This window comes from Ailuropoda melanoleuca, chromosome 3 (genome assembly GCF_002007445.2).
Source record: "Ailuropoda melanoleuca isolate Jingjing chromosome 3, ASM200744v2, whole genome shotgun sequence".
Taxonomy (NCBI): Eukaryota; Metazoa; Chordata; class Mammalia; order Carnivora; family Ursidae; genus Ailuropoda; species Ailuropoda melanoleuca.
Genome location: NC_048220.1, coordinates 34850652 through 34877900, shown reverse-complemented (window position 1 = coordinate 34877900; position 27249 = coordinate 34850652). Strand labels below are relative to the sequence as shown.

General features: G+C 37.0%; 1 protein-coding gene across 5 annotated transcripts in view; it reads left to right on the top strand.

Annotated features, from left to right (window-relative positions):
• The first annotated feature begins 1783 nt into the window (after positions 1-1783).
• The window catches only part of JAKMIP2 (janus kinase and microtubule interacting protein 2), a 160549-nt gene continuing 135083 nt past the window's right edge, over positions 1784-27249 (top strand). For all 5 annotated transcript variants that reach the window (XM_034656231.1, XM_034656230.1, XM_034656229.1 and 2 more), the window contains exon 1: positions 1784-2082. In XM_034656231.1, coding sequence (XP_034512122.1) covers positions 2080-2082 — 3 coding nt within the window. In that variant the 5' untranslated portion in view covers positions 1784-2079. The remainder of the gene's footprint in view (positions 2083-27249) is intronic.

Sequence of the window (27249 nt, the reverse complement as noted above, 5' to 3'; positions counted from 1 at the left end):
GAGGACCAAGAGGTAAGGCCAAGGATGGTAATGAGGATGACTGCAGCCCTTTCCTTGACCACCTAATTATCTTCAAGTTAGTTTTGTTGGAATAAGGCCCTTGCTTCAAGAGTGACCCCATCTAGGAAAAAAAATCTTACATTTTAATATTAATTACTTAAGAACAAGTAACAAATAATCATAGCTACCATTTATTGAACAGTTACTGTGTGCTAGACACTGTGTTAATGCTCTACGTACATCATTCTGTTCAATTCTCACAATGACTCCATGAGGTCTGTGATTATTTCCAAAACCATTGGTTCAGGGAAGTTAATTTTTGTGTGTCAAGTCATATCTATAGTAAATACTGGCACCAGAAATGGATCCCAGGCTGTCTGACTCTGAAAATTACATTAATCCTATTTGAACTTATAAATAACCCTATGGGTTAAGAGCAAAGGGTATCTCCATTCCACGGAGAAGTGGCAGAAAACTGTAATGATTGGGGGGAGGAGCAAATGTTAGTATTAGAAGAGTCAGAGTTTTAATTGTGGCCCTATCATTAATTAGCTGTGTTAATTTGGGAAATTTATATAAGTCCTTTAAGACTTAGAACATGCTCAACTGTCGCATTTTAGAGAACCTTTATTCTTTCAGGCTCTCTGTCTTTGCCATCAGCAGCAGCAACACATCTATCATGTATTGTTTTCTCACGTTAATTTTTTGCTTTGTCTGAATTTGCCATGCTATTCCCTTGATCCCTTGAATTAAGGGGCAGCTACAATGTACCACTACTGCTACTACCACTACTACTGGTAAACGTTTATTTGCATGCTTAGTACATGCCAAGTGCTATTAATGCATTATTTCATTCAGTCTTTACAACTATTGCATTAGGTAAATACTAGTGTCATCTATAATTCATAGTTAGAAGCAACTCACAAAGAACTTGGAACACTGCTGATTTCACCTTCTTTTTTCTACCTACCACCCTGACTACCAGCTGGCTTGGGAACTCCAAAAGGGCATCCATGAAAATGGCTTAGAATTTTCTGCAGGAAATTTAATACTCCAGGAGTTTGACATTACAAAGGTTTGGAACTATCCACCAACTGGTTAGTGTTCCTGAGAACCGTGTAGTTGCTCAAGAAATTTCTGTTCCCTCTGTTCCAACTTCCTTTTCCACAGCGGAGTGCCAGATACCTCCAAGTCCTATTCAGAGAGAGAACTGGAAAAACAGTGAGACCAAGTGACTCACTTGAGAAGAACAAGCAGAGTAGTGCTAAGAGATGAGACTTATTTTATTGTAAAGTCCAGCCACTTACTTAGCTTTTTAACAACCTTGAGTGACATTGAGTAAAAGATGTTATCAAGGACAAACATATTTGGAGTAATTATAATTTCCGAGTGCACGATATGATTTTCTCCATTTGTTATTATTTTTTTCTGATGGCAAATTTTAATATTTTTTGGAAAACCATAGTAAGTGCAAAAAGTAGCTAAGTTATTTTCTATGTTTTAGTCTTGATTTCGACTACATTTAAATTATTCTCTTCTTGTGCCTATACACCCTTACCCCATTTTTCAAGACCCAGGATCCAGGTAGGAGAGACCAAGAGCATCCCAGAGGGCAGCAGCACAAATTCACTCCCCTCCAGCCCCTGCAGCTCATTTCACCCATTTCCCCTCCCCCTTAGTCTGGTGGCTCACCATTGGTCGTTGCCATGACAACCAGCAGCTGCCGGGACAGGCAGCCTCTACCGCAGCAGGGGTGGGGCTTTGGGGGAGGGGGCAGGAGAGGAGGAGCCAGAGGAGGTGTCTGCTGCAAGTTCCTGGCTGCTTCTGAGCTCACCCCATCCTCCGAGAGGGAGGAGGCCAAGTGGTGATGCCGCTTCTCCTGCCGCCTCGACTGCTGATGCTCTAGTGAGGCTGGAAGGGTGGTTCCTCCTCGCACCATCGCCAACCAGAGAGCGAGGGAACAAAATCCCAGCAGCAGCTGCTGATGTTGGGTTCGGAGGCTGTATCCGACTCGGTCACAAGGAAAATGGATTCAGTTTGCATCTTTCCCTCCTTTCAACAGCTTCTCCGGGTCTCAGCATGGTAAGTAGGAGACTATGGAGCTATCTTCTTGGTTTAGCTGCCGGTTAAAGGACCTGTGTATACATTTGTGGCCAGCACTTGAACAATGACTCCCTCGGAGTAGGAGAGAATGATGTGGAGACAGAGATGGGGATGGAGAGAGAGGAAGGTTGCCAGGAAGAGAGAAGTAAGAAGGCATCCGCTGTGTTTAAAAAAAAAAATGGTGTTCTGATTTTATCTTGAACTGGCTTAGAATGCAGCCTGAGCCACTTGGTTCCTTTCCTTCCAAGCTTAGCAGCAGAATCGGGGTGGAAAAAGAGCCAGCAAGAAATGGGTGTTATTGAAAGGACTCATTTAATTTGCAGCTCTCACATACAGGGTTGGGCCTTCCTCAAAAACCCATTTGGTGCCTCCTAAGCTTCCCGGCCTAATTATGAGGTGATTTTGCTTATTTCCTTCGTCGCTAAAAAAGGGGGCCTCAGAATTTAGCATTCCATTTCATATTCTAATGTACTTTGTTGTGAAACCATTTGCTGTATAGAGTTTGATTTTTAGTAGGTAGATGTGATTGTGAATATACAAATGTATATCCTATGGATATGCATATCATATATACACATGTTTCTAAGCATAAGTAGTGCGTTTATGAACATATTTATATGCATACTGTGCTCTGTAATCATATTTATGGGTTATAAATGGCCTTGCATGCTTGGAGGTAATTGCATATTTTTGAAACTGTGCTTCTGGTTTGTATTATTCATTGGCTTCATTTGGATTAATGCGAGATTTATTCTTGTTATTGTCCCTTAGTTTCATTATGACCAATTAGGACAGATGCCTGTCATTTAATCTGTATCTTAGCACTAGATGCGAATTCATAGCCTTCCTCTTTTCTTTATTTTTAATTGGTTTTGTGGGGGGTGAATTGAGAGCCCTGAATTTACAATGATGGGAAAGGGAGGTGGCTTGAGGTATTATTTTGTGTCCAGCATCTTGCCAAGTGAATGCTGAAACAAATCAGTTTTCTTGAAATTCTACTCCATCCCTTTCATGTTTGTGCCTTGTGTCCCAGGAAGCACACATGAGCTAGAAGGTGAAATGCATTCATTTTATTTGATAGTGCTGCTTGCTATTTGGTCTTCATTCCTTCAGTATCCAGGCACCATTTTACAGTTCTCTCAAATGTTGTATTATGGGTCACTTCTGTAAGTGGTTAAGTAGGAAAGTGGGATTGTTTTGAAAATCTAGTTGTTCCCAAGTACCCTAGCTATTGCCAAATTAGTCCGCGTATACAATGAAATGAAACAAGAGAGTGAGCAAAATTTAGCAAGAGAATGTATGGCAGGTAGCCTGAAATGGGGGTCTGTTGTAGTTTACAAAGGCTTACTAGGATCTGCTTGACCTTTTATTATGTCAAGGCTTTAAGGCAGCTCAGGAGACTGAAGATGCGTGAGATGAGTAGGTACAGGACTCCATTACTACCCAGGAGAATGGATTTCATTGAACTAAAACCAGAAAAATCCTTGCAGGTAAAAGTGTGTTACATTCATCATATGGACTAGTTTTATCCATCTTTCTCTTCTCAAACAATATCATTGTCAGTGCAAACATTTTTTACAATGTAAAGTACCATTTTTTATCTTACTCTTGCATTTTATTTTACAACTGCCCCTTCTTCATTTAAAATTTTTACATGTATTTGAATGAAGTTTATAGTTTCAATTTCTCAGAGAATAAATGTTCTATTTGGTTTATATAGGAAGACTTAATGGATTTAATGGATTTAATTTGCTCATGGCGTATTGTATATTATATAGATTCACAACTCTGTAAATTTATGCTATCGTGTGCCTAATTATAACTAAATAAAGTAGAGCAAGGAAAGAAGTACTGGGCTTATATGTCATATAAAATTTTTATAACACACTGCTTCCTAAATCTTTAAATGATAACTTTTGACTTCCAAAAATAAAAATTTCAGGTATATCTATAATAAGTTTTAAAAAATAAAGACACATTTAGTTGACCCTGTTTCATACAATGAAAACAGCTATCTTGGGGCTTTGTTTTATTTCCTTTGTGTTGAGTTTTCATTAGGTTGTGGTTTTATAGGTGAAGTTGGTACAGTTTGGTCAGAGGCCGATGACTGTAGGCTGTTGGCACAGAACTATCAGTAATAGCATTTTTTACCTATGTGGTCAGACCTTGATGGGAATCTTAGACCTAGTTTTTGATCCCATAGCTTGAGACAATTATATGGCCTTTACTGAGGGGCCACACAAAAGTGAAGTGTGTTTAAAGGACTACAAGTTGTATTCTTTACAAAGGATAAGGAAACTAGGATTATTTCATTTGGAGAAGAGAAAATTGAGAGATGACAATCATTTGCTTCGGAAGAGCTGGGGGTTGTTTGAAATCTAAAACATAGTCAGTGGGCTCCAACTTCATTAGGAAGAATGAAGATTAGAAATACAGAATGTGGAACTTCTGATAGCAAAGTTGAGTTGTCAAGTGGGCAGCCAGATAAAGCAGTGCATTCTTCTTTCATCAAACCCTCTGAAAGTATGACCTAGACATGCATTTATTTGGGAAGGCATAGGCTAGATTCTTTCTCAAGAACTTCTCTGGCTTTTTCTAGTTTAAATTGTCCATTTTAGAGTGTGCTTTAGCTGTTTAATATCTGGTACTTCTAGATCTATAACAGTAAGACTCCATTTTGCAATGGGCTTCTAAATTACAGAATTTGGATATTTTTAGAGAAGTTGATTGACCATCTGGAAAATATTATGTTATCTTGTGAGGATGCAGGGAACTGAACACTGGCCTCTTCATAAGAATCCTTTTTCAGCAGCTTTGTGGAATGTGATGTTTCACAGCCATATTAAAATTACTCCCTTTTGTATGGCTAATTTTGAAAACTAAAATGGGGTTGAGTGGGGTCTAGATACAAAATAATTCAAGAGCCATGAAGGTGATGTCAGAAAGAACAGAGTATATGAAAGATACCTGCGAGTTATTGTTTGAATGTATTGTTTAGCAGTATTCAAATTTAATTAATTCCCGATTTCTCAAACACTGTTTTGGAAATGCCATTCTCGTTGGAATATTAAATATTTTGACTGGCATTTAAACTTTAGTAAAACTTGTTTTAATTGGAGTAAAACATACATTGTCTAATTCCTCACTTTTGATAGGATGTTCCTTATTTCTTCAGGTGACTTCAGAACATGTTTCCGTTTTATGTACATGCTTCTACTCTCCATCAGGATGACTTAGAAAATATCTGACAAGACAAAACCGTTTTCTACATTTCTCATAGGCTCATAAAAGGATTAATTCTTTGTTTTCCATGATTGTAGCCTAAAAGAAAACCAAATTTATCATGGAAGTTTCAGTGTAACTCAACAATCTATTTTTTTCTGAAATAAATAAACCAGATTTATATTTGAGTGTTACTGTGAGAGTTCAGTTATAATTCCTCCTGTTTGTATATCCCAAGTATTACTCTATCGATTAAAAATGTATTTTTACACAAGAGCAATCAATCATATAATCAGACTATTTGTAGAGCTGTTATATGACTAGAACAATTTGCATATCCTAGCAATGTAGAGTTTCCTTGGGGTATACCAGATATACTGATGTGAAAACTGTACAGTTATAGTAAGTACTGCCATTACACCTTATATTATTAATATAATCTTTTGTAGTTCTCAAAGTCATTTTACGTTCTTTATTTTTCATCTAAAATTCCTCCAAATTTTATCATGCTAGTAAAACTCTGTCATCATAACTATTTTAAATAAGTGGAAATAGGCTCAGAGAAGTTAGACTTGTCCAAGTTTGGGTTTGGTAAATGGTCTAATTGGACCTGAATTCCCAAATCTGCCATGTTAGAACATTTAACATATTATCTTGCTAATTAGAATTTAAAAATATCAAATATAGGGGCGCCTGGGTGGCTCAGTCGTTATGCGTCTGCCTTCGGCTCAGGGCGTGATCCCAGCGTTCTGGCATCGAGCCCCACATCAGGCTTCTCCGCTGGGAGCCTGTTTCTTCCTCTCCCACTCTGCCTGCTGTGTTCCCTCTCTCACTGGCTGTCTCTCTCTCTGTCAAATAATAAATAAAATCTTTAAAATATATATATATATCAAATATAGTAAATCTGCATTAAATGTGACCCATTTTATTTGAACTTTTATTTGAATATGTGAGGTGTCATGATTTGCTCTTTGATCATATTTAATTGCTAAATAGACTAAATGTATGCTTTGGGTATCAGCCTCTGTTCCCCCTCCACCCCCCACCACAAAAATGGCGCACACAAAAATTTTGGAGAAAAGCTGGGATTCTTGATATTTTAGAAAAGCAAAGAAGCATTTGTCTGGGAAAAATCAGGACTTTGTTGGATTGATGTGCCCTTCTTTTATGGCTAAGTATTGTCTTTATTTTTAGTGACATCCAGGTTAGGAGGTAACGTACATTTTTTCTGTGCTTAGGACCAAATTAAGATTCCTATAGATCTGGGCCTTAAAAAAAACTCAGCCACACCTCCTACCTACATGTCCTAAGCATCTTTTCACCTACATGCTCTTAAAATTAAAAATGATGTTAAATCATTAGATAGTGTTACATCAGGAGGTGCCTGGATGGCTCAGTCGGTTGAGAATCTACCTCTTGGTTTCTGCTCAGGTCATGATCTCAGGGTTTTGAAATCGAGCCCCTCGTCAGGTTCTGTACTTACTGGGGAGTCGGCTTCTCTCCTTTTCCTTTTGCCCCTCCCCCTGCTTGCGAGGCCCATACTCACTTTCTCTGTCTAAAATAAATAAATCTATAAAAAATAAAGAAGTGTACATCAATTCAGCAACTTTCTAATATTTTCTGTAGGCAAATATTTTTACACTTCTCTGAAATTTCAGAAGATCAGTACTTTTCTACAAAAATATTCTTTTTTTTTTTTTTGGTTTCTTCCCTTTTTTGCTAATGCCCTAGGCACATACTTTGTGTCTGACTGTTTGGCAGTTCAGCACTGGCCAAAGAGCAAATTAAGCCATCTGAAACTATCATTCCACATTTGGGAAGTGTCCTTTAAAATTAATTAGCTCGCAGTACAAGTGAGATCTGTCACACTAAAGACATTCTGCTTTTTAAATCAATATTCACCAATACAATTAAATTTTATCTTTTAAAGGGTTTTTTTTTCACATTTAAAAAATACATCATTGTGAGAAACAAACAAAAAAAAGGTCATACAGAAATGTATAAAAAGAAAAGAAAAAAAATTATTGAAAAGGAAATCACCCATGAACCTACCATCAAGAAATAATTACTGTTAGCACTTTGGAAAATTTCCTTCTACATTTTTTTTTTTACCTGTGAATATAAACACACTCAGACATACAGTTTCATTAATGGGAGCACACTCTAAGTATTGTTGTGCAGTTCTTTTACTTTATATAATGGGACTGTCTTTCCACGTCAGCGAAGTAGGTCTCTACTAAATTTTTAATCTCTAGTGCATTTTTTCCTGATGATTCACAGTGGTTTTTTTCCCCACTTGGGGGTCTTTATACTTTGTTTTAAATACTTGTCCAGATACAGGTAGATCCTGCTTGATTCACAGCAGCTGTGAGTCAAGCATTATTTTCAGGAAATCTGAGATCTGTTACCCTGACCTGCCACTGCATCTCACAGTGGGTATTAAATTAACCTTGGTTATCTCTTGTCTGCTCATAGTGAGTTTTAAGCCCAAGTCAATGAAATCTTTATCTGAGTCACTAGAAATGTCACCAGATGCATGCATGAGCACACAAACAAGCAAAAAAAAAACAAAAATAAATTTCTTACAGATTGTTGTCAATTTTCCTCAGTATGGTAGTGGCATCCTACAGTCTTAACCCCTGTATCCAAGTCAAATCCTCTATGAAAGCATATTTATTTATTTATTTTTATTTTATTTTTAATTTTTTTAAAAGAGAGAATGAGTGCACAAGTGGAGGGGCAGAGGGAAAAGGAGAGAGAGAATCCCAAGCAGATTCCACACTGAGTGTGTTATTTTTAGTGACATCCAGGTTAGGAGGTAACGCAAGTTTTTTCTGTGCTTAGGACCAAATTAAGATTCCTGTCGATCTGGACCTTAAAAAAAACTCAGCCATACCTCCCACTTACATGTCCTAAGCATCTTTTCACCCACATGTTCTTAAAATTAAAGACTCACCCAAGGTGAGTCTCTGTGTCACAATCCTGAGATCATGACCTGAGTTGAAACCGAGAGTCAGATGCCTAATCAGCTGAGCCACCCAGGCACTCCAACATATTTAAACAACATGTTAGCTGTCACATGATTAGCTTTCACATGATTTCTCAGAGTAAACTAAGATATATTTTTGGCATCTGTCTATTCCTTAAACCTGTATGTGGTTTTAAAATGAAAGCCCAGGGGCGTCTGGGTGGCTCATTCGGTTAAGTGTCTGACTCTTGGTTTTGGCTCAGATCATGATCTTGGGTGTGAGATTGAGTCCTGCATTGGCTCTGTGCTGGGTGTGGAGTCTGCTTGAGATTCTCTCTCTCCCTCTGCCCCTCCCTCCATCCTCTTCCCAGCTCACGTGCCTTGGCAATATCTCTCGAAAAAATAAAATGAAATGAAATGAANCTGGGTGTGGAGTCTGCTTGAGATTCTCTCTCTCCCTCTGCCCCTCCCTCCATCCTCTTCCCAGCTCACGTGTCTTGGCAATATCTCTCGAAAAAATAAAATGAAATGAAATGACATGACATGACATGACATGACATGACATGAAATGAAAGGCTGGTCATCTGACTCTTCCCTCTTAAAATATGAATGGTTGGAATCTCCTTATACTTTAAGTTTGAGCTTTAACTATAACTCTTTGGAGAGGTTTCCTTAAATATATCTCCACTATTATCCTCTGCTCCCTGTGGGTTTCCTTCATAGCATTTACCAAAGTCATAATTATAGAGCTATTTACTTGCTTATTTGATTTTCCTTACCCTTCAGTAGATTGTAAGCTCTATGAGGGCAGAAAATGAAACCACTAATGACAAATCTCATGGCATAACATATGTGCTTGATAAATGTTGGTTAACTGACTGGATAGNATGACATGACATGACATGACATGAAATGAAAGGCTGGTCATCTGACTCTTCCCTCTTAAAATATGAATGGTTGGAATCTCCTTATACTTTAAGTTTGAGCTTTAACTATAACTCTTTGGAGAGGTTTCCTTAAATATATCTCCACTATTATCCTCTGCTCCCTGTGGGTTTCCTTCATAGCATTTACCAAAGTCATAATTATAGAGCTATTTACTTGCTTATTTGATTTTCCTTACCCTTCAGTAGATTGTAAGCTCTATGAGGGCAGAAAATGAAACCACTAATGACAAATCTCATGGCATAACATATGTGCTTGATAAATGTTGGGTAACTGACTGGATGGATGGATGGATGGATGGATGGATGGATGGATGGATGGGTGGATGGTCTCCTTAAGGACCTCTGGCCTAAGACTGTGGGATAGCTTTCCATTGGTAGTTCTTTGGACTGTAATTATTCATCCTTTTATTTTGGCTGCAAAAACAAAGTGGATTGTATTCATATCTGTAGCATTCTCAGGATTCTAAGATTTTGATAAAGGGAGATCAAATTCTTAAAGGCAATAAATCACAACACTTTAAAATCCATAATTAAAACTTGTTCACTACGTGCTATGACATAAATAAGAAAAGCTGGGAACATTTCTGTGGCTCCTTTTATTTCCTTTCAAAACTAAATTGCAAGTCAGAAATAGTGACACCACCAGTAAGGAAATACCTTTGGCTTCACTGAATTTATTAAAATAAATTAGTAATTTAATTATTATTAGCATCAAATTACATGATCCACACTTGCAGTTATTTTGCTGTTCTGGAAATTTACTCTAGTAAATTCACTAATCATAAATAAATCATCCCTTCATATCTGTATCCAGAAATTAAGACTAAACAGAAATGGAAGTAATAATTTTACTCAAAAGATAAATTAAGGCAGCGTCTTGCTTTCATAGAAGTTCTGAAACTTAAGTATGAAGTAGACGTCTTTGTTCCCTTTCTTTGTTTGAATCTAAATCAAGATCATTTGCTGCAATGCTTGAAATTCTGGAGTCTCACTGCAGCAAAAATATACATAGAAAACCAAGTCTGACTAAGTTTAGTTGACACTGTTTGGTCAGAAAACAACTCACTGGTTATTTTCAAGAAGGAAATTTGCTGAGATCATTGGGACTCTAAAAAAGCTTTGTGAGCATGTGGTCAAGAAAAAAGGGTGATATTTTCCTCATGGCTTCTGTTCCCAAACTGGAAATATTCCCCTGGAAAATGCTAACCAGTATAACGACAGTGAAAATGTAAACCAAGTAAATGTTTCTTACCCACGTTCCTTATCTGGTCCTTTCTTGTGCAGCATTTCGTGGAGAGAGGTACCTTCCAAAAATAAGTTGAGTTCATACTCTGTTGTCATTGCTGATCCATATTATGTCCCATAAACTATTCTTAGGTCAGATATACCTACTTTAAATGTATTTTCCAGAACAAAAGCCTTTTTTTTTTTTTTTAATGCAAGGATGCTGATGAAAACAACTAGTCAGAATACTTAAATGAGTACCATTCTGTAAAATCCACGATAGGGTGCCATGTGCCATTCTACCAATGAGCTGTTAAAAAAAATAGCAAGACAGTTGCCAATAATTTTTAATATGACAATCCCTAACCTGGAGGTGGTACAAAAAAATCAACACTGAATTCTCATGAGAATTCTCGAAATTCTGCTAATTGGTACTGATAAGACAGAGAGAAGGATCTAGGTGTTTTGAGATATTATAGATCCCAAATTTGCTCTTATGAATTTCCTAGCTAATTCAGATTATGAAGATGTGGACTCTGGAATCATCTGCTCTGCTCTGGTTACCTAGACCCAGAGGAAATAATTACTCCCACTCCACTGGTTCAGTCTCTCCTATATCTGTTAAGGAGGAATTTAAGTGCAATTAGTTAACCATAAAATGAATTTTATATTTTAGAAAATATATGATTTCGGTTTCTTAAGGAAAATATTTGAATTATGATTTACTTTTATTTTTAAAACACTTCATTGAATAAAAGCATCTACAAAGTTTAGAATTTATAGTGTTTGAGCCAGATGCCTGAAACATCAGCAATCATTAAAAATAAACCCTAGCTCTTAAAAAATGAAGGAACGGGGCACCTGGGTGGCTCAGTCATTAAGCGTCTGCCTTCGGCTCAGGCTCCCTGCTCCACTGGGAAGCCTGCTTCTCCCTCTCCCGCTCCCCCTACTTGTGTTCCCTCTCTCTCTGGCTGTCTCTCTCTCTGTCAAATAAATAAATAAAATCTTTAAAAAAATTTTTTTTAAATAAATAAAAAATGAAGGACAAGGAACCCCTTACCCTTGTTAGTTTTACACAGAAGGAACATTTTAGTCCCTTGTTCTCTTCTTAGCTAGATTGTGCACATTTGGATCCACATGGTCCAGTGCTACACTCTGAAACAAGAGAAAGGAAAATAGCCTGGTGTAAGGGAAATGGATTCTTCCACTATTGTGTGACCATTAGGTTTTTATCCCCATAGATTTAAATGAGCCCAGTCTCTAAATGCATGCTTAAACATGCCTGATTCATACCAATGCTTTTGTTTGGACAAGTTTGACTGCACATGTTGTCCAATCTCTTTTAACTGTAATATATGATTTTCTGTTTTTCTCTTTTCACTTTATTTACACTTTTTGAAATCAGACCTACATGACTCTGCCAAGGCCCTGGAAGGTAGTAAAGAGGCAAGATTAATATTGCTCGTCAGTCACTGGTCATTTGCTTACTGAACTTTCACTAACATTTGTAGAGTTGGAAAATATTAACTGTCTAAATTTATTTTATGTAATCGTCTTGCTTTGAAACATCGATCTTTGGCTGTATAGTTAACTGTAATCTAAGCAGAATTGATCCATTCTTAGTTCATATGGTGCCATCACTGACTACGTTCTTGAAGTCTTTAAATGCTGTTTGACTAACAAAAGGACCTTTATGACAGAGAGGAGCAGATGAAATAGTGGAAAGCATTTTGTTCAGGAGACTGTTGTTTTGCAAAGACACCCTCTCCCTTGAGTTAATCTGACATTTTCAGACTTGTTGCTGACTTGTTTCTATTCTTTAGAACTGGGGACATCCATCATTTAAATTTTTCTTTATAGTTCAAGTAAAACAGTTTATTCCAACAACGAATGAGATAACCCTGACCCTCTTAATAACAAGGATATCTGACATGCACTGCGTATAACAAGTATGAAAAGGAGAAAACAGAACAACTTACTTTTTTCTAAGTCATCCACAAAAAGAGAAAAAGAGCTGTATTGAGTACCTATCCTGTATCTATTAGACTGTTTTCATCCATGTCCATTTTTGTGATCCTCACAGCAGAGACATTGTTCTTCCCACTTTGCCAGAGGAAAATGAAGCTTGGATAGGTTAAATTTCTTAGCAGAAGTCATTTAGTTAGTGAATTTAGAGCTGAGATTGAAGATCCATCTGATTTTATATAACACAGAAGTTCAAAGCTAGAGCCTGTGGACTGGACCCAGCTCAGGGAGGTGTTTGTAAACATGTGTAAAGTGTTTGTAAACAACAGTCTATGCTTCCAGCACAGTATTTTTAAAAACACACTTTTATCCCCAGATTATAAAATTTTAGCATTTAAAAAAACCGCCTGAGTATCTATCTCCTCTTAGAAAATAAGAAAATCTGGGGGCGCCTGGGTGGCTCAGTCAGCTAAGTGGCCGGCCGACTCTTGATTTTGGCTCAGTTCATGATCTTGGGGTCCTGGGATTGAGCGCTGTATGGGGCTCCACGCTCAGTGGGGAGTCGGCTTGATGATTTCTCTCCCTCTCCCTCTGCCTTTCTGTCTCTCAAATAAGTACATAAATCTTAAAAAAAGAAGAGGAAGAAATCTGGTGTTATTAGGTCCACATCTCTTCATGACAAACATGTCTGGGGTTGGGTAATGGGTGTTCTTCCGGGTGGGTCTTGTGGTCTGCAGCGTGTGCTTCATTGACCCCCAAGCCTCATGCCCCCTTGTTTGATTCACTTTAACTCTTTGGCACTTGAGACAATTGGGGTCCTAACTCCTGTTTAGCCCGTTTTCATTTCACTACACCATATTATTTCCCAGTAAGAGGTGGTTTTTGTTCTTCAGGAAAACATTCAGGTTTCATTAATGTAGAAGCTGAAAATGAATGTAAAAAATGACCCAGCAGATATGCATTTGATAAAAATGAACTATCTCTGTGAACTTTAATGCTGTTGATCCGGTTTTTGGGCAATCACAATGACAGAGTGATAATTTGCAACTTCAAGTGTTTCCTTTAATGTCCCATCAATTATTCATCTTTTTTATAATTAGTAAGCTAAGGCATTTTTTCACAATATGTGTTTAAGACTTTATTTTACAAATTACAAAGAACTTTTGATACTTCAAGTTCTCACAAGCATACAAGTAGAGAAGGTGTTGTATGTTACATTATTTGATATTATGTTATATTATTTATGATTATCCTCAGAGTAGAGTTCAAAGTGTCTACCTGTGCTTAGTTAGCACCACCCAATGACTAATTGAAAAGTATGGAACTCAAATCCAGATTTCTTCACTTGAGAAATTTTTTTTCTTTTAAGATCTGCCCCCAAACAACCAAATGATACATCAGTGTCGTGGATCAGGACATGATCTGACTTGGCCGCTAAGCCTTAACTCAGGTGCTAAGGTAACTTAAGGTCTTTTGGTTCTTCCTCTCAGGTTCTTTTCACATATTATCTAGGTGTGTGTCTGTCTGTATCTGGAAACAAATAAATTAAGAGCTTTGGGCAGGGGTATGAATGAATAGTTCATCATCATCATCGTTATCATCATCATCATCATCACTAACACCACAAGAACCTAAGTGAAGTTCCTCAAAATAGAGGGCATTCAGAGACTCTGATAAATTACCCCTGGTCCCTGTCCAAAAGGAACTTAACGTTTTACAAGGAAATGGGGTCAAATTTAATAGAACGTTAGCACATGTTAACACTTAACACAGAAATGTATAACTAGCGGCACCATTGCCAGCAGCAGTCTTCTCTGTTTTTGTGAAGTGTGACCACTGTAGCTTCTAGCTAATAAGCCTGAACTCCGGATGCACACGCTAATGAGGATGGTTTTCAGTCAGTATTTAATCCAACCTTTCTCCTCCTAAGGTACATCTTTCATTTGCTGAGCCAAATGTAATAATGCTCCCAGTAACAAATAAGGATTATTGACGCATATTGATCTACCTTTTAGACTGAATTTCGATTTTAAAATGTCTAAAAAATTACTGTCAAAACATATTTGACATTAATGTCAGTGGTTACTGTGTTGGTTTTTGTTTACTACTTTGCCTAGATGCCAAGCATTGCACTAAAGTCATTGCATGTCCTGCACCAACATGCTTTGAAGAAAGCAGTATTCCTATTTTATACAAAATGAAGCTAATTTTATTGAGGTAAAGCAATGTAATACCTTCTCGAGATTGTCTAACTAGTGATTGATGGAAGCAGACTCCGAACTTAAGTATGTCGGACTCCCATCCCAAGTCGCTCTTCACTGATATGATAATTAGTTCCCTTTTGTAATGAAAATTTAATTGTGCTCCTGAAAATTAAAGTAAGCGAAGAGAAAGGCAAATATATTTTTAGTGTTATTGTTGTTGTTAAATATTAATCAAGACCCAATTCTTGCTAAGTAAAGGATAGCAACACTGCAAAAATGTGTGTTCAGGAACAAAGTCCGTATAACCAGTTTCCTCAGTAAAGAAAGAAAACAAGGGAGGGATGGAATGAATCCCAGTCCTGTTATAAACCATGTAGAGATTTTGTGTTTCAGTACTACTTGATCATGCGTGAGTTGTATGTATTTGTACAATATAATCTGGGATTCTCTTTTTAAAGCAAAATTTTAAACAGGCATTAAATGTATTCTAATAAAAGAAAATTACCTAGTTTTCCTTCCTACTTTTTTCAAGTAATAAAGGAGCAAGAAAACATTTTGAGCTGTGTTTTCCACAGTTCTGTAAACTATGAACATTTTCTTTTTCTCTAAAGAAATTCAAAGAGTAGTTTTACAGGAATTTATCTCTGGAAAAAAATTCCCAAGTGCATAATAGACTGTCCAGCACAATCCCAGAACTTAATGCTATTTCTTGCTCTTATAGTTTCCATGGTACTAAAATTCATGCAACTTAAGACTTTTTTTTTTTTTAAAGATTTTATTTATTTATTCGACAGAGATAGAGACAGCCAGTGAGAGGGAACACAAGCAGGGGGAGTGGGAGAGGAAGAAGCAGGCTCATAGCGGAGGAGCCTGATGTGGGGCTCCATTCCAGAACGCCGGGATCACGCCCTGAGCCGAAGGCAGGCGCTCAACCACTGTGCCACCCAGGCGCCCCAACTTAAGACTTTTTTGTTTCAGTGTTTGCTTATAGTGAATAGCAGGAGTTTTGACAAGAATAGACTTGGGTGACAAAACACTGAAACCTTGATTTATCTGTCTCTGTATAGATCCAATATATATGATAAAGTAACTGCGAGCTATTCGATCTGTGGAATACAATGAGGCCGTTCAAACAGTATGTTGTAGAAAAAGGTCTAGTAGCATAGGACAATATGTAAGATACATCTTTTAACGTAAAACCTCAAAAATCAAAAGATGGAATTTGATCTCAATTTTATGAGAAGAGAGAAAATATGCAAACACATATATATGTTTTTTAAAAGACTATAATAGTGTAAATAAAAATATTAACAAGAATTAATTCTGGGTGGTGACTTTATAAAAAATTTCTTTATTGAGTTTTTTATGATTTCCAAATTTACTAAATTGTATTTTACTTATTTAATTAGCGAAGTGCTAATATTTTTAAGTGACAGATTTTTTTTCATCAAAATCGGTAAATCATCCACAAACCTAAATATTTAACGATTTTAAGTGACTCTGCAGGGCTTCAGGAAGATGGAAGTTTGTTCTGTCTGCATTAGAGGTTCCAGACTGGTGTCCACATAAAACCACAGTGTTCTGGTGAGCCGTAGAGAAAAGGGAATGGCTAAGAGAACAGGATACAGGCTCTCTACAAAATACCCATTGGGTGTCCTCCTCCTAAAGGTTTGAGAACAAGATCCTGTCACAAAATAGTTTGAAAACCCAGTGATATAATTGATAAAGTTGATATTCTATGTGCCAAATATCTAATTTCTTTAAAAGCTAAATTTTTCAATTTTCACTTGGATATTCATCACCTTATTGTCATGGTCTTGAGAGATTTTAGTTCACAGTAGTTCAATTAAACTCAATATTAATAGTACAGAACTCCAAGCTTAACTCCATGTGATTCAGTCATAATTCATTTTTATTAGAAACCTTAAACAAGCATTATTGTAGCATTCTTTTTTAAAGATTTATTTATTGATTTTGACGGGGTAGGAGGTGTGGAGAGTGAGCTGGTTGAGGGGCAGAGGGAGAAAGAGAATCCTCAAACAGACTACCCTGTGAGTGTGGAGCCCAATGCTGGGCTCCATCCCAGGACCCTGAGATCATGACCCAAGCCAAAATCAAGAGTGGGACACTCGACTGACTGAGCCACGTAGTGCCCCTAGATTGTGTGTTTTAATATTATGTGACCAAACCTATCTCAGTGATGAATCTTAAGGTAACTCAAATATCTTGTTTCTTATGTGAATTACTAACTAAAGGTTACCTATTTTTCTTCATGACATCACCTGGTAAACGTGTTCAATTAAAAACTGGGGATATATTTGAATATTTTGAATTAAAATGGAACTTCAATATATTTTTTCAAACAGAATGCAAATGAGCGTTCTTTAGATTTGTGGTCCGGCTTTTAATACAAAGAAATATATAAGTTTTAAAATAATTCTGACACCTACGATGTATTCTCTCAGTTAGGTGTATGTGTGGAGGAGTAGAGTGGGAAATCTACAAAGATGAGTAAGACTCATTCTTAAAAGTATAGTAAAGCAGTAAGCATTTAGACACTAAAATCATGCCAAGAGACACAGAGACTTTGTCAGAACACAGGGACATTTGCAAATTGGGTACCAAATGTGAACATCTAACCAAGAAAACTTAGTTAAGAACATCAATCAGGGAGCACAAATGAAGAAAGACAGTAAATTCACAAAGACTGGGTTTATGAACCTGGAAGTGTGGGAGGGGCATTGTACTCCGCCTTTCCCTTAAAGTTAAAAAAGAATGTCACAGCGACAGGGAATCAAGCCACTATTGGCCTTTATCCGAGAATATTGCAGAATATGGATTTTCTAAATGAAGCAAAACAAAACCACATAAACAAAGCACTTTGCAGCAAATATTTTCTTGCTGGACTCTGAATTCCAGCAAACCTGCAGCTTTTTCGGTTGGGATGTATTAAGAAAGAGACTATAAGACAAGTATGGAATGACTGTTAAATCCTGAAGAGAAAATTATGAATGGCTTTCTAAAGTTTTTTTTTTTTTTCCTGTTTGAACCCTTTGTGGCAGTGAATCTAATGAGGCAATGCGCACAATAAGTATTGGAAAACATGTTAGATACATCGATTCCAGTTATAGTCAAGGGACTCTTTTCATTATTATTATTTTTTCTGTATTCAATGCATAAAAAGCATCCCAGAAAATGAGGAAAAATATAAATCCAGAGGGGAAAGGTCATTGAGTATTTGATGAGAGTACTGATCCTGATTCGCCTGCTTTCACTTTGGTGTTTTCCCTTTTTTGAACTATGATTATTACTGCTCCAACCTCCGTATTAAATAATCTGTAAATTCTCTCCCTCTCTCTGTGTAGTCAAATGCCACTGAGGCAGAAACCTGCAAACCCTGGCAAATCTCTTAAACTCCTTATTTCTCTTTAAGTAGAAGGAAAGTCTTGGGCTAGATTGCATGACTATTCTAGCCAGAAACCTAGAGGTTATGAGTCTGTGACTGCCCATCGTGTTTTGTGTCAGTCCTGTGTCATAATAAATGCTTCCCAAGATAATACAGCAGTATTGGCTTTTGATTATTTTCCTCTTTCACTGTGTACAAGTGTGTGTGGGGGGGGGGAGGGAGAGAGAGAGAGATGTTGACATTCAACTCAGCAAACAACTCATTAAATCCAAGCCATACAGCTTAAAAGACGTATAATTTGGTATGCTGCTGGACTAATTAGTCAGTCCAGTGCATAAAGGTACTGTGTTTACATTTTCATGATTTCAGCCCAGATGCTGCATTCAATAATTGCCAGTGTTCAAGCACAAGGTGAATGATTGATCAACAAAGATGTTATTGGGAGGGTTTCTAGCTTATTTTAAGGGCTATATTATATTATATTTAAGGTCTCTTTCCACTCAACATTATGAATGTGTGGTAAATAGACCCCTCAGGCAGGAACATTCTCCGGAGCATAAAATATTTGCTCTCGCACATTCGGAAAGTCACTTTCTAGATTTTTCTTTTTAGAGGCCATGTTAGAAGCCAGTTTGCATTTGTGTGATATATTTTTTTAGTCTTTATTAATTTATTTTTTGTGGGCAGCAAAGCAAGGTTTATTGAATGATAGCAAAGTGATAATACAAAGCTCCCAAAGAGGGAGGGGACCCAAGAGGGTTGCCCAACATTGTGTGATATTTTAATCAAGGTATATATATAACTCTACTTGAAAGAAAAAATCAAATGAAAGGATACAGGATTATCTTTTTTATTCCCTTCCATTTTTCAGGACATGTTTTGCTGTTGTAAAAAAAAATAGAGAATCCCTTGATTTGACAAGGATTCTTTTCCTACAGTTTGTATGGGAGTATCGTTTAGGTATTTTTTTTTAGGATGAACCGTTGTGTCGTGAAAGCACAAACCTGGGATTCAGAAATCCCAAATCTAATCTTTGTTTAGCTAACAACTAGCTGGGTGATATGAACAGGTATCCTGTCCATTAGAGATTTTTGTTTTTCCAATTGTAAAAAGAGAAAGGGTATCACCTCCTTTTTTTTTTTCCTGTTACCCCCTTGAAAAGAGAAAAAGTAAGTATAGAAGGGTTTTCTTAATTCCTTTGCCATCAGGTATTTAAGTGTATTTGCAGACTGACTGAACGATTCTTCTTCTGAATTTGCAAGTCTTTCTATTTGCCTTTTTATTTTCCTCTAGTACTAATTACAATTATTTATGGACCTGACTTATTTCCCCCATTAGCCAACAGTCTCCTCGAGGGAAGTAGGAGAGGAGAGAGAGTAAGAAAAGAAGGGGGAAACATAATCCTAAGGAGTAAGTCAGAATTCAGGAAGGGGTGAAGGAATTGCGGATGGCACAAAAACAAATCTTAATTTAACCTTTAAGTTTGTAATTATCTGACTACAAAATATAAAATTGCCCTCACTGGTTGGAATATAGTGAAGTTTTGGTGAAAGAATATTGCAGAGAGCGTGTGTTATCAATGTTTTAAACATTACAGATTAAACAATTTTTTTAATGACATGGAAAGTTGTTTCAAGTACATTTAGTAAAAATGTAAACCTACCAGCACTGTGCCCTTTAAAAATGTGTTCATATATGCACGGAGAAACAAGTCCTGCAGGAAATACAGGAGTATAAAAAGTGTTAAGTGGTAGAAATATAATGAATTTAATATTTAATTTTAATTTTCTGTTGATCAAGGCTTTCTAAGTTTTTCCCAATGAACATTTATTACTTGGTTAATAAGAAAGGAAACAAACCAAAAAGACCTTTTGAAGTTGCCTTTACCTGAACATTTTGGAAAGTTCCTGATGGATATTAGGTAGGTGAAAGGCAGAGCTCATATTCTTTCATATTAGGGCAAATTATTTCATTGTTACTTTTTTTTAAATGTGAATTAAAATAATTATCAACTGGGACACCTGGGTGGCTCAGTGGGTTAAGCGACCGACTCTTGGTTTCTGCTGAGGTCATGATCTCAGGTTCATGAGATTGAGCCCCGAGTAGGGCTGTGGTGTGTTTAGCTCCAAGTCCGCTTGAGATTCTCTGCCTCTCCCTCTATCTCTGCTCCTCCCCCCCACTCCTGCTCTTGCGTGTGTGAGCACGTGCACATGTGTTCTCTCTCTAAGATAAATAAAATCTTTTAAAAAATAACTGTCAACCATAAGTAAATGCAGGGAATGAAAACCCTAGGAATTAGACAAGCCAAATGAAGACCAGCAACAGTGTCCTATCAGTATTAAAGTGTAGTGATACTGAAGGAACAGCCCCAAGATCATGTCAAGCAAAGCAAAGCGATTATGTCATCACCAGCAATTAAAAAAAAAAAGCTTTCTTGATGTTCTTTGTACTAATGGTTATGCAAATTAATATTGGGGTCCTTTCTTTTTTTGAAAATATGACCAATTGGTTTATATTCACAGATTGTTTCCTTAATTTAAAAAATGAACTCTGATAAACCATTATTGTCATCTATTAGTATTTATTCAGTACATACTCATACTGTAATTCTTCTTAGTCATTCTACTTATTTTTTAAATGTACCCACTATGAGCATTGCTCTTTGCATAAATTATAGATCAGTTGCATAGTTTCCTTTGTTATTTTTGCTCAATTTTATTCAATTTCTCTACTATTTATTTGTTCTTTTCTTCCACATCCTCCATCCCTCCCACCCCCTTTCCACATCTTCTTCCCCCACTTCACTTCTCTTTTACTTATCCCAGACACCTGGTATGTTAAGATCCAATAATTAGGTGAATCTTTTGCTGACAGAGTAGTCTGGTGCACTCAGATCTCCCCTTGTCTAAATTCCTATCATACTTGTGGTCACTACCACACTGTTTAGCACATAATTGTTCTCCTTGTTTCAAATGTTCTCATTTTGTCTCCACGTCTAAACTGAAAGGCTGTTGAAGAATTTACAGTTCTCTTTCTGTCAGAAGTGGAGGGAAACCTCTGTTTTATGAGTGAATCCTGTATGGCATATACCATGGCACACTGGGTGTTTTGCATGTTTTATCATTAATGCCTGATAACTACTCTGTTAAGTGGGTATTAATATTCTCCTACATCATGGGATGAGAGTGAACCTGAGAGAGGTTTACTTTGCTGAGGCCACACAGCTGGTTACAGCTGTCTGCCTCTGCATCTCTAAACATTTTGCATTTCACCATATTGTCTGCCTGATAACAAGTCACCTTTATGTGATAGGTCACTTACAAATTTATTTAATTTTCTACTTTTCCATACTCTTGTTTTGTTTGACATAAGTGAGGTAAAATGTAATGATAGAAACATTAAATATAGTCGACTTTCGGTTATTTCTTTTAAATAGCCTTCCCTCTTCCAGCCAAACTTTTCTTTCCCTCTTCCATGATATTTTTTCCACTCACCAAAACTACATTCAGCCTCAAAGTTCTCAATTCATTAACTGCTCCTGTAGCCCAGGAACCATGTTAAAGACATGGATACATGGATAACCTCTCTCTATTCCCTGCATACAAGAATGTACCTTCTATTTCATTTTGAGATTCCTTTCTGCCTCTAAATTAAAATACTCTCCCAGTTGTGGAGGCATTAGACTCCAGAGACAAAAGGCAATGAAGAGGAAGCAGTGATTCCAAACTTAATTCCCTGCAGTGCCTCTCAGATATTCAGAAGTCTGTGATAACCTGACCCCAGCAGGAGACAGCAGAACAGAGTATTTACAGAGAGAACGCTGCATAGGAAAAGGCTCCCCTTCAACTGTGTTAGCTTAGCAGAAAGCTAGACAAGACAGCTTCGGAGCCCATCCCAAATTAACCAGCACATTCCCACACCTTTTCTGCCCTGCTGTGTTCCTCTTTGTCAGCGAGATAAACTGGGTTTCCTCTTCCCATTAATGCAATGTGAAGAACTGAAAGGGAATAATTTAAAACGGGCAAAAAGGTACTGAAGGAAGCTGTCTGAATGCATCAATCCAGGCTATTATGTCTCTTTGTCTTCACGAAGTTCCCCTTCACTTCCCAGAATTCAGATGGAATTGCAGGAGCAAACAAATGGCTGCCGGTAATAGTCTGGGGTCACTTGCCTCTTGTCACAGATAGTCAAGACATGATAGAACTAAGATTTAGTTCAGGGCTAGAGATTTTTACACACATGTATTATCTTTAAAATGGTGTGTTTTCATCCTGATACTCAACTGGTGAGAGTTCTCAGGGGAACACACTTTCAGAAGATAACTTGGCAATTAATATCAAAAGCCTTAAATGACATACCCTTTGACCCAGCAATTATGCTGTTAAGATCACTTTATCATTTGTCATCAGTATGATTTATACTACAAAAAAAACGGAAACAACCTGGTATGGACTGGATTGTGTTTGCCTCATATCCATACATAAAAGCCCTAACCCCTAATGTGACATATAATGTGACATATTTGGAATTGAGGCCATTAGGGAGGTAATTAGGGCTAAAGTCATTAGAGTGGGACCCTAATCCAACATGAGTGGTGTCTTATAAGAAGAAGAAGGGACAAAGAGGAAAGGCCATGTGAAGACATAGTCGGAAGGCAAGGATTCTGGCATCAAAGAGCCTTGGTTTGAGTCTTAGCTCCCCAAATTAGCTGTGTGGCTCTAGATAAGTTACTTAATCGCTCTGTGGCTCAGAGTCCTCATATGGGAAATGGGAATAATGATGCTATCAACATAATCAATCTGATTTTGGGAGTTAAATGTGTTAATATTTATAAAATTCTTATAACAGTACTGGTGCATAACAAGACCGTATAGGCATTTATTAACTCTGTGAAGAATTAATACAGTGGCTGGTATATAGTGTTTATCATCAATAGCACCACACTGTCCAAATATAGTAGTTCAGGTGTTGTGTATATATTGGAAACAACGGTATATTTGTCAGCTCTTTTCTTGCTTTATAACTGGTAAGAACACCTTGATTTAGAAGTTTTTTTGAGAACCTCTTGCAGTAATTTTTAAAAGATTTTATTTATTTATTTATTTGACAGAGAGCATGCATAAGAGAGAGAGAGCAGGAGGAGAAAGAAGGGCAAAAGGAGAGGAAGAAACACCTCCCCACTGAGCAGGGAGCCTGATGTGGGGCTTGATCCCAGGACCCTAAGATCATGACCTGAACTGAAGGCAGATGCTTAACTGACTGAGCCAACCAGGGGCCCTGAGAACCTCTTACTTTGTAAAATTCTGTTTACTATAAATACAGATACTAAGCGACACTAGAAGAAGAAGATTTCCTCCAGTGCCCTTATTTAACTCTTCAATTACTCCTGTTTCCTTCCCACCTGCCTAATACTTACAGAAGGTCATAATTCTATCATATGTATGAGTCTCATACCTTTCACAGTCAAAGGGTTCCTGTGGCTGTGGAGGCCAGAGTGGAGCTCCTCTCCCCTTTTCAAGGTCTTGACTCTTGCAGTTGCGTTCTCTTTTTCCTGAATCATCCATTTCTTCCTCTAACCTGGACTACTCACATCAGCATATATATATATATATATATATGCTCTTGGATCTCTTTCGACTTCAGCATCCCTTTTAATCACTGCCTCATTTATATTCTGCCCTTCGCAGCAACACCTGTTGGGAAAGCTGTTTCTCAATGCTGCCTACACCTACTCATTACACACCTTCTCCTTAACCAGCTCTGGAGGGGCTTCCAAACCCATCACTGCCCTGGGACTGCGTTTGTCAAATTCCAGTGACCAGTGAGATGCCAAATTCTACTCATTTAGTCCTTTTCTTATCCTGACCTTTTTATATTTTGATGTTTCAGATAAGGCTATTGACCTCTCAGGTTAGATTTACCAGTCCCTTACGGGTTTTCCCTTTATGGTTTCTATTACTATACACTCATTGATTATTTCTCCTATTTCCCTAGGTCCCTCTTCCCTGTTCTTGTGGCTGGTCCCTTTTCTACTTCCCACCTCTAAGTATTAAGAGTTCAGGTTCCATCCCAGATCTCCTCAAGCTGTCAGCTGTTCTCGTCACAGAAACATTTCCACATGTGACTGTATGGTCTACAAAACTATCTTTAAAACTAATCATTAATTTCATTGATATACCATCTCACATTTTTTTGGACATTCAGGTCATTTCCTTTTTTTCTCCTTTCCTCCTCTCTTGATCTCCTTCCTCTTTCACTCCCTTCTATCTTTCTTTCCTTTTTTTATTCCTTTGTACCTACCTTCCTTTATTTTCTTTTAGATAACACTGATATGAACATCTTTATTTCATTTAATTTTAATTTTAATTCCAGTATAGTTAACATTCAGTGTTGTGTTAGCTTCAGGTGTACAATATAGTGATTCAGCAATTCTACCTGTTAATCAATACTCATCAAGACAAGTGCACTCCTTAATCCCCATCTTCTATTTCATCTATCCCCTCCACAGATCTCCACTCTGGTAATTATCAGTTTGTTCTCTATAGATAAGAGTCTGTTTTGGGGTTTCTCTCTTTTTTTCTTTGTTCATTTGTTTTGTTTCTTAAATTCCACATATAAGTGAAATCATATGGTGTTTGTCTTTCTTGGACTGACTAACTTCTCTTGGCATTATACCCTGTAGACCTATCCATGTTGTTGCAAATGGCAAGATTTTGTTCTTTTTTATTGCCGAGTAGTATTCCATTGTGTATATGTATGTGTGTATACGTATATATATACACATACCACATCTTCTTTATCCATTCATCTATGGATGACCACTTGGGTTGCTTCCATATCTTAGCTATTGCAAATAATGCTGCAGTAAACAGCAGGATGCATATGTCTTTTTGAATTGGTGTTTTCATATTCTTTGGGTGAAATACCCAGTAGTGGAATTACCAGATCATATGGCAATTCTACTTTTAATTTTTCGAGGCATCTCCATACTGTTTTCCACATTGGCTGCACCAGTTTGCATTCCTACCAACAGTGCATGAGGATCCTTTTTCTCCACATCTTTGCCAATATTTCTTGTTTTATGTGTTTTTGATTTTAGTCATTTTGATATGAACATCTTTAGACATGCACTTTTACTCTTCCTCTTAATTATTTTCTGGGAATAATTTACCGGTAATAAAAATCAGACTGAAAGTTGTTGCCTTTCTCTTTATCCCTTGAGTTCTTTATCACCAAAAGTGAAAGAAGGCACAAAGGTATGATGAGATAGATAGGTTTCCAAGAGTAATAGAGTAGATGGTGAACACCTTCCAGTAAGTGGCATTAGGTGTGTGCGAAATACCTTACTGATGCAACTGGACTACACTTGGCCTCATAAATTGCACTTAGGACCTTTGTTTTCCTTTTCTTGTTTGTTTAGTTTTCACATGCGTATATAGTATCTATCTGTGTGTTCTACTGGGACTTCCATTGTATAAATTCTATTTTATAATACATTCTGTTGGACCTTTTCCTTGTGGACTTTTCCTGTTAGACTTTTTCTTTGTAATTTACAGTTTCTATTTTTTCAAACTTTCAAATGTTATTGCACCTTTAAACATCTGATAGTCCATTTTTAGCCAGTTTTTCTATGATTTGAAAGTCCTAGTTAACCCATCAAACAACCTGATGCTTATTTTGATATATGGTATAAATTATAGGATATCTAAGTTTTTTCAAAATAATTTTCTTTGCTCTCTTTAATAGTGCATCTTATTTTTAAAGAAGTTACTTATACCTTTCCTAAAATTAACATTCCCTTGCATTTTAGCAATTACTAAGTCTTTCCATTACTGACAGCAGTTATATAAATTATTTAGTTGTTGCATTGCCATGTACTTTTCTATGACTGTTTCGATATGGTTGTAGATTTGAGAAATAGTGGACAGTATTTTGATTACCCCAGTACTTCTGTGTTCTCATAATTGGTCTAGTAGCATTTTAATCAGAGGAATCAAACTTCAGGGACTCACTTTCTGAATCTTTAGTAAACTGTTCATTACTCCCTCGGACTATTTTACTTAAAATAAAGTCTATGATGAATAACATTTAAAAAAAAATTTTTTGAGAGGGAGAGAGAGCTCATGAGCCACAGGGAGGGGCAGAGGGAGAGGGGGAGAGAGAATCTTAAGTAGGTTCCACACTCAGCACAGAGCCTGACACGGGGCTCAGTCTCACAACCCTGAGATCATAACCTGAGCCGAAATCAAGAGTTGGATGTTTAACTGACAGCCCACCCAGGTGGCCCCGAATAACATTTTAATAGATAAATTTGTCCTTAAAAGTTAAGTAACACATGATATAGCTTATGCATGAGTTAAAAAAAAATCATGGCTTATATTTTGAAAAGAAAAACAAGTTAATCACTATTAGTATTTGATGCATTCCAGAAAAGAAAAAGAAGAAGCAGATCCTTCGGGTTATGGGTTGATATGTATATATAAACTTTTATATTAATTGATATATATAAATCAAATACATATATGTCAAAATCATATCTATATTTATCAGGAATCATCAGAATACTTTTCAAAACGGTATGGATGGATACTAAGCCTCACAGTAAGTGCATCCCAGGATGCACAGTTATCATCCCAGGATTTTTAAAAATTGCTACAAGCATAAACTAATATATGTTGAATTCTTCCTACTTGGTAGACACTTTACTGAATGTCCACAAGCCTTATCTCATTTCATTATGACAGTTGCCCTGGGAGGTAGATATTATAGATATTATTATTATTATTATTACTCGTCATAAAAAAGGAAACTGGGTCTAGAGAGTACATAACTAGATTACAGAACTAGGCCCAGGTTAAGTGGCAAGGGCTGGATTCATACCATGGGTATGTTGTCATATCTGACAACAGAGCCCCTGGGATACTATACCTGACTTGGTTGATTTCAGTAGTTCTCTTGTCTTGTGAAAGCTATAATTTTTCAAAGGTCTTCTTTAGTTTTTTATAAAGATCTAAGAACAAATTTAATCTTGTGGGTAGAGAGAGTAAGATGTCTCCCTAATGCCATATCATAGTCTCTGCTCTGCTATCAAAATCAGGAACTAAGGCAATGACTTCATTTATGAAGTTTCCCTACCCTGAACAGTCCACTCCATTAGAGAAGAGATCTGTGGATAATTGGTATTCTTTGTCCCAGTGGCTACTTATCCCT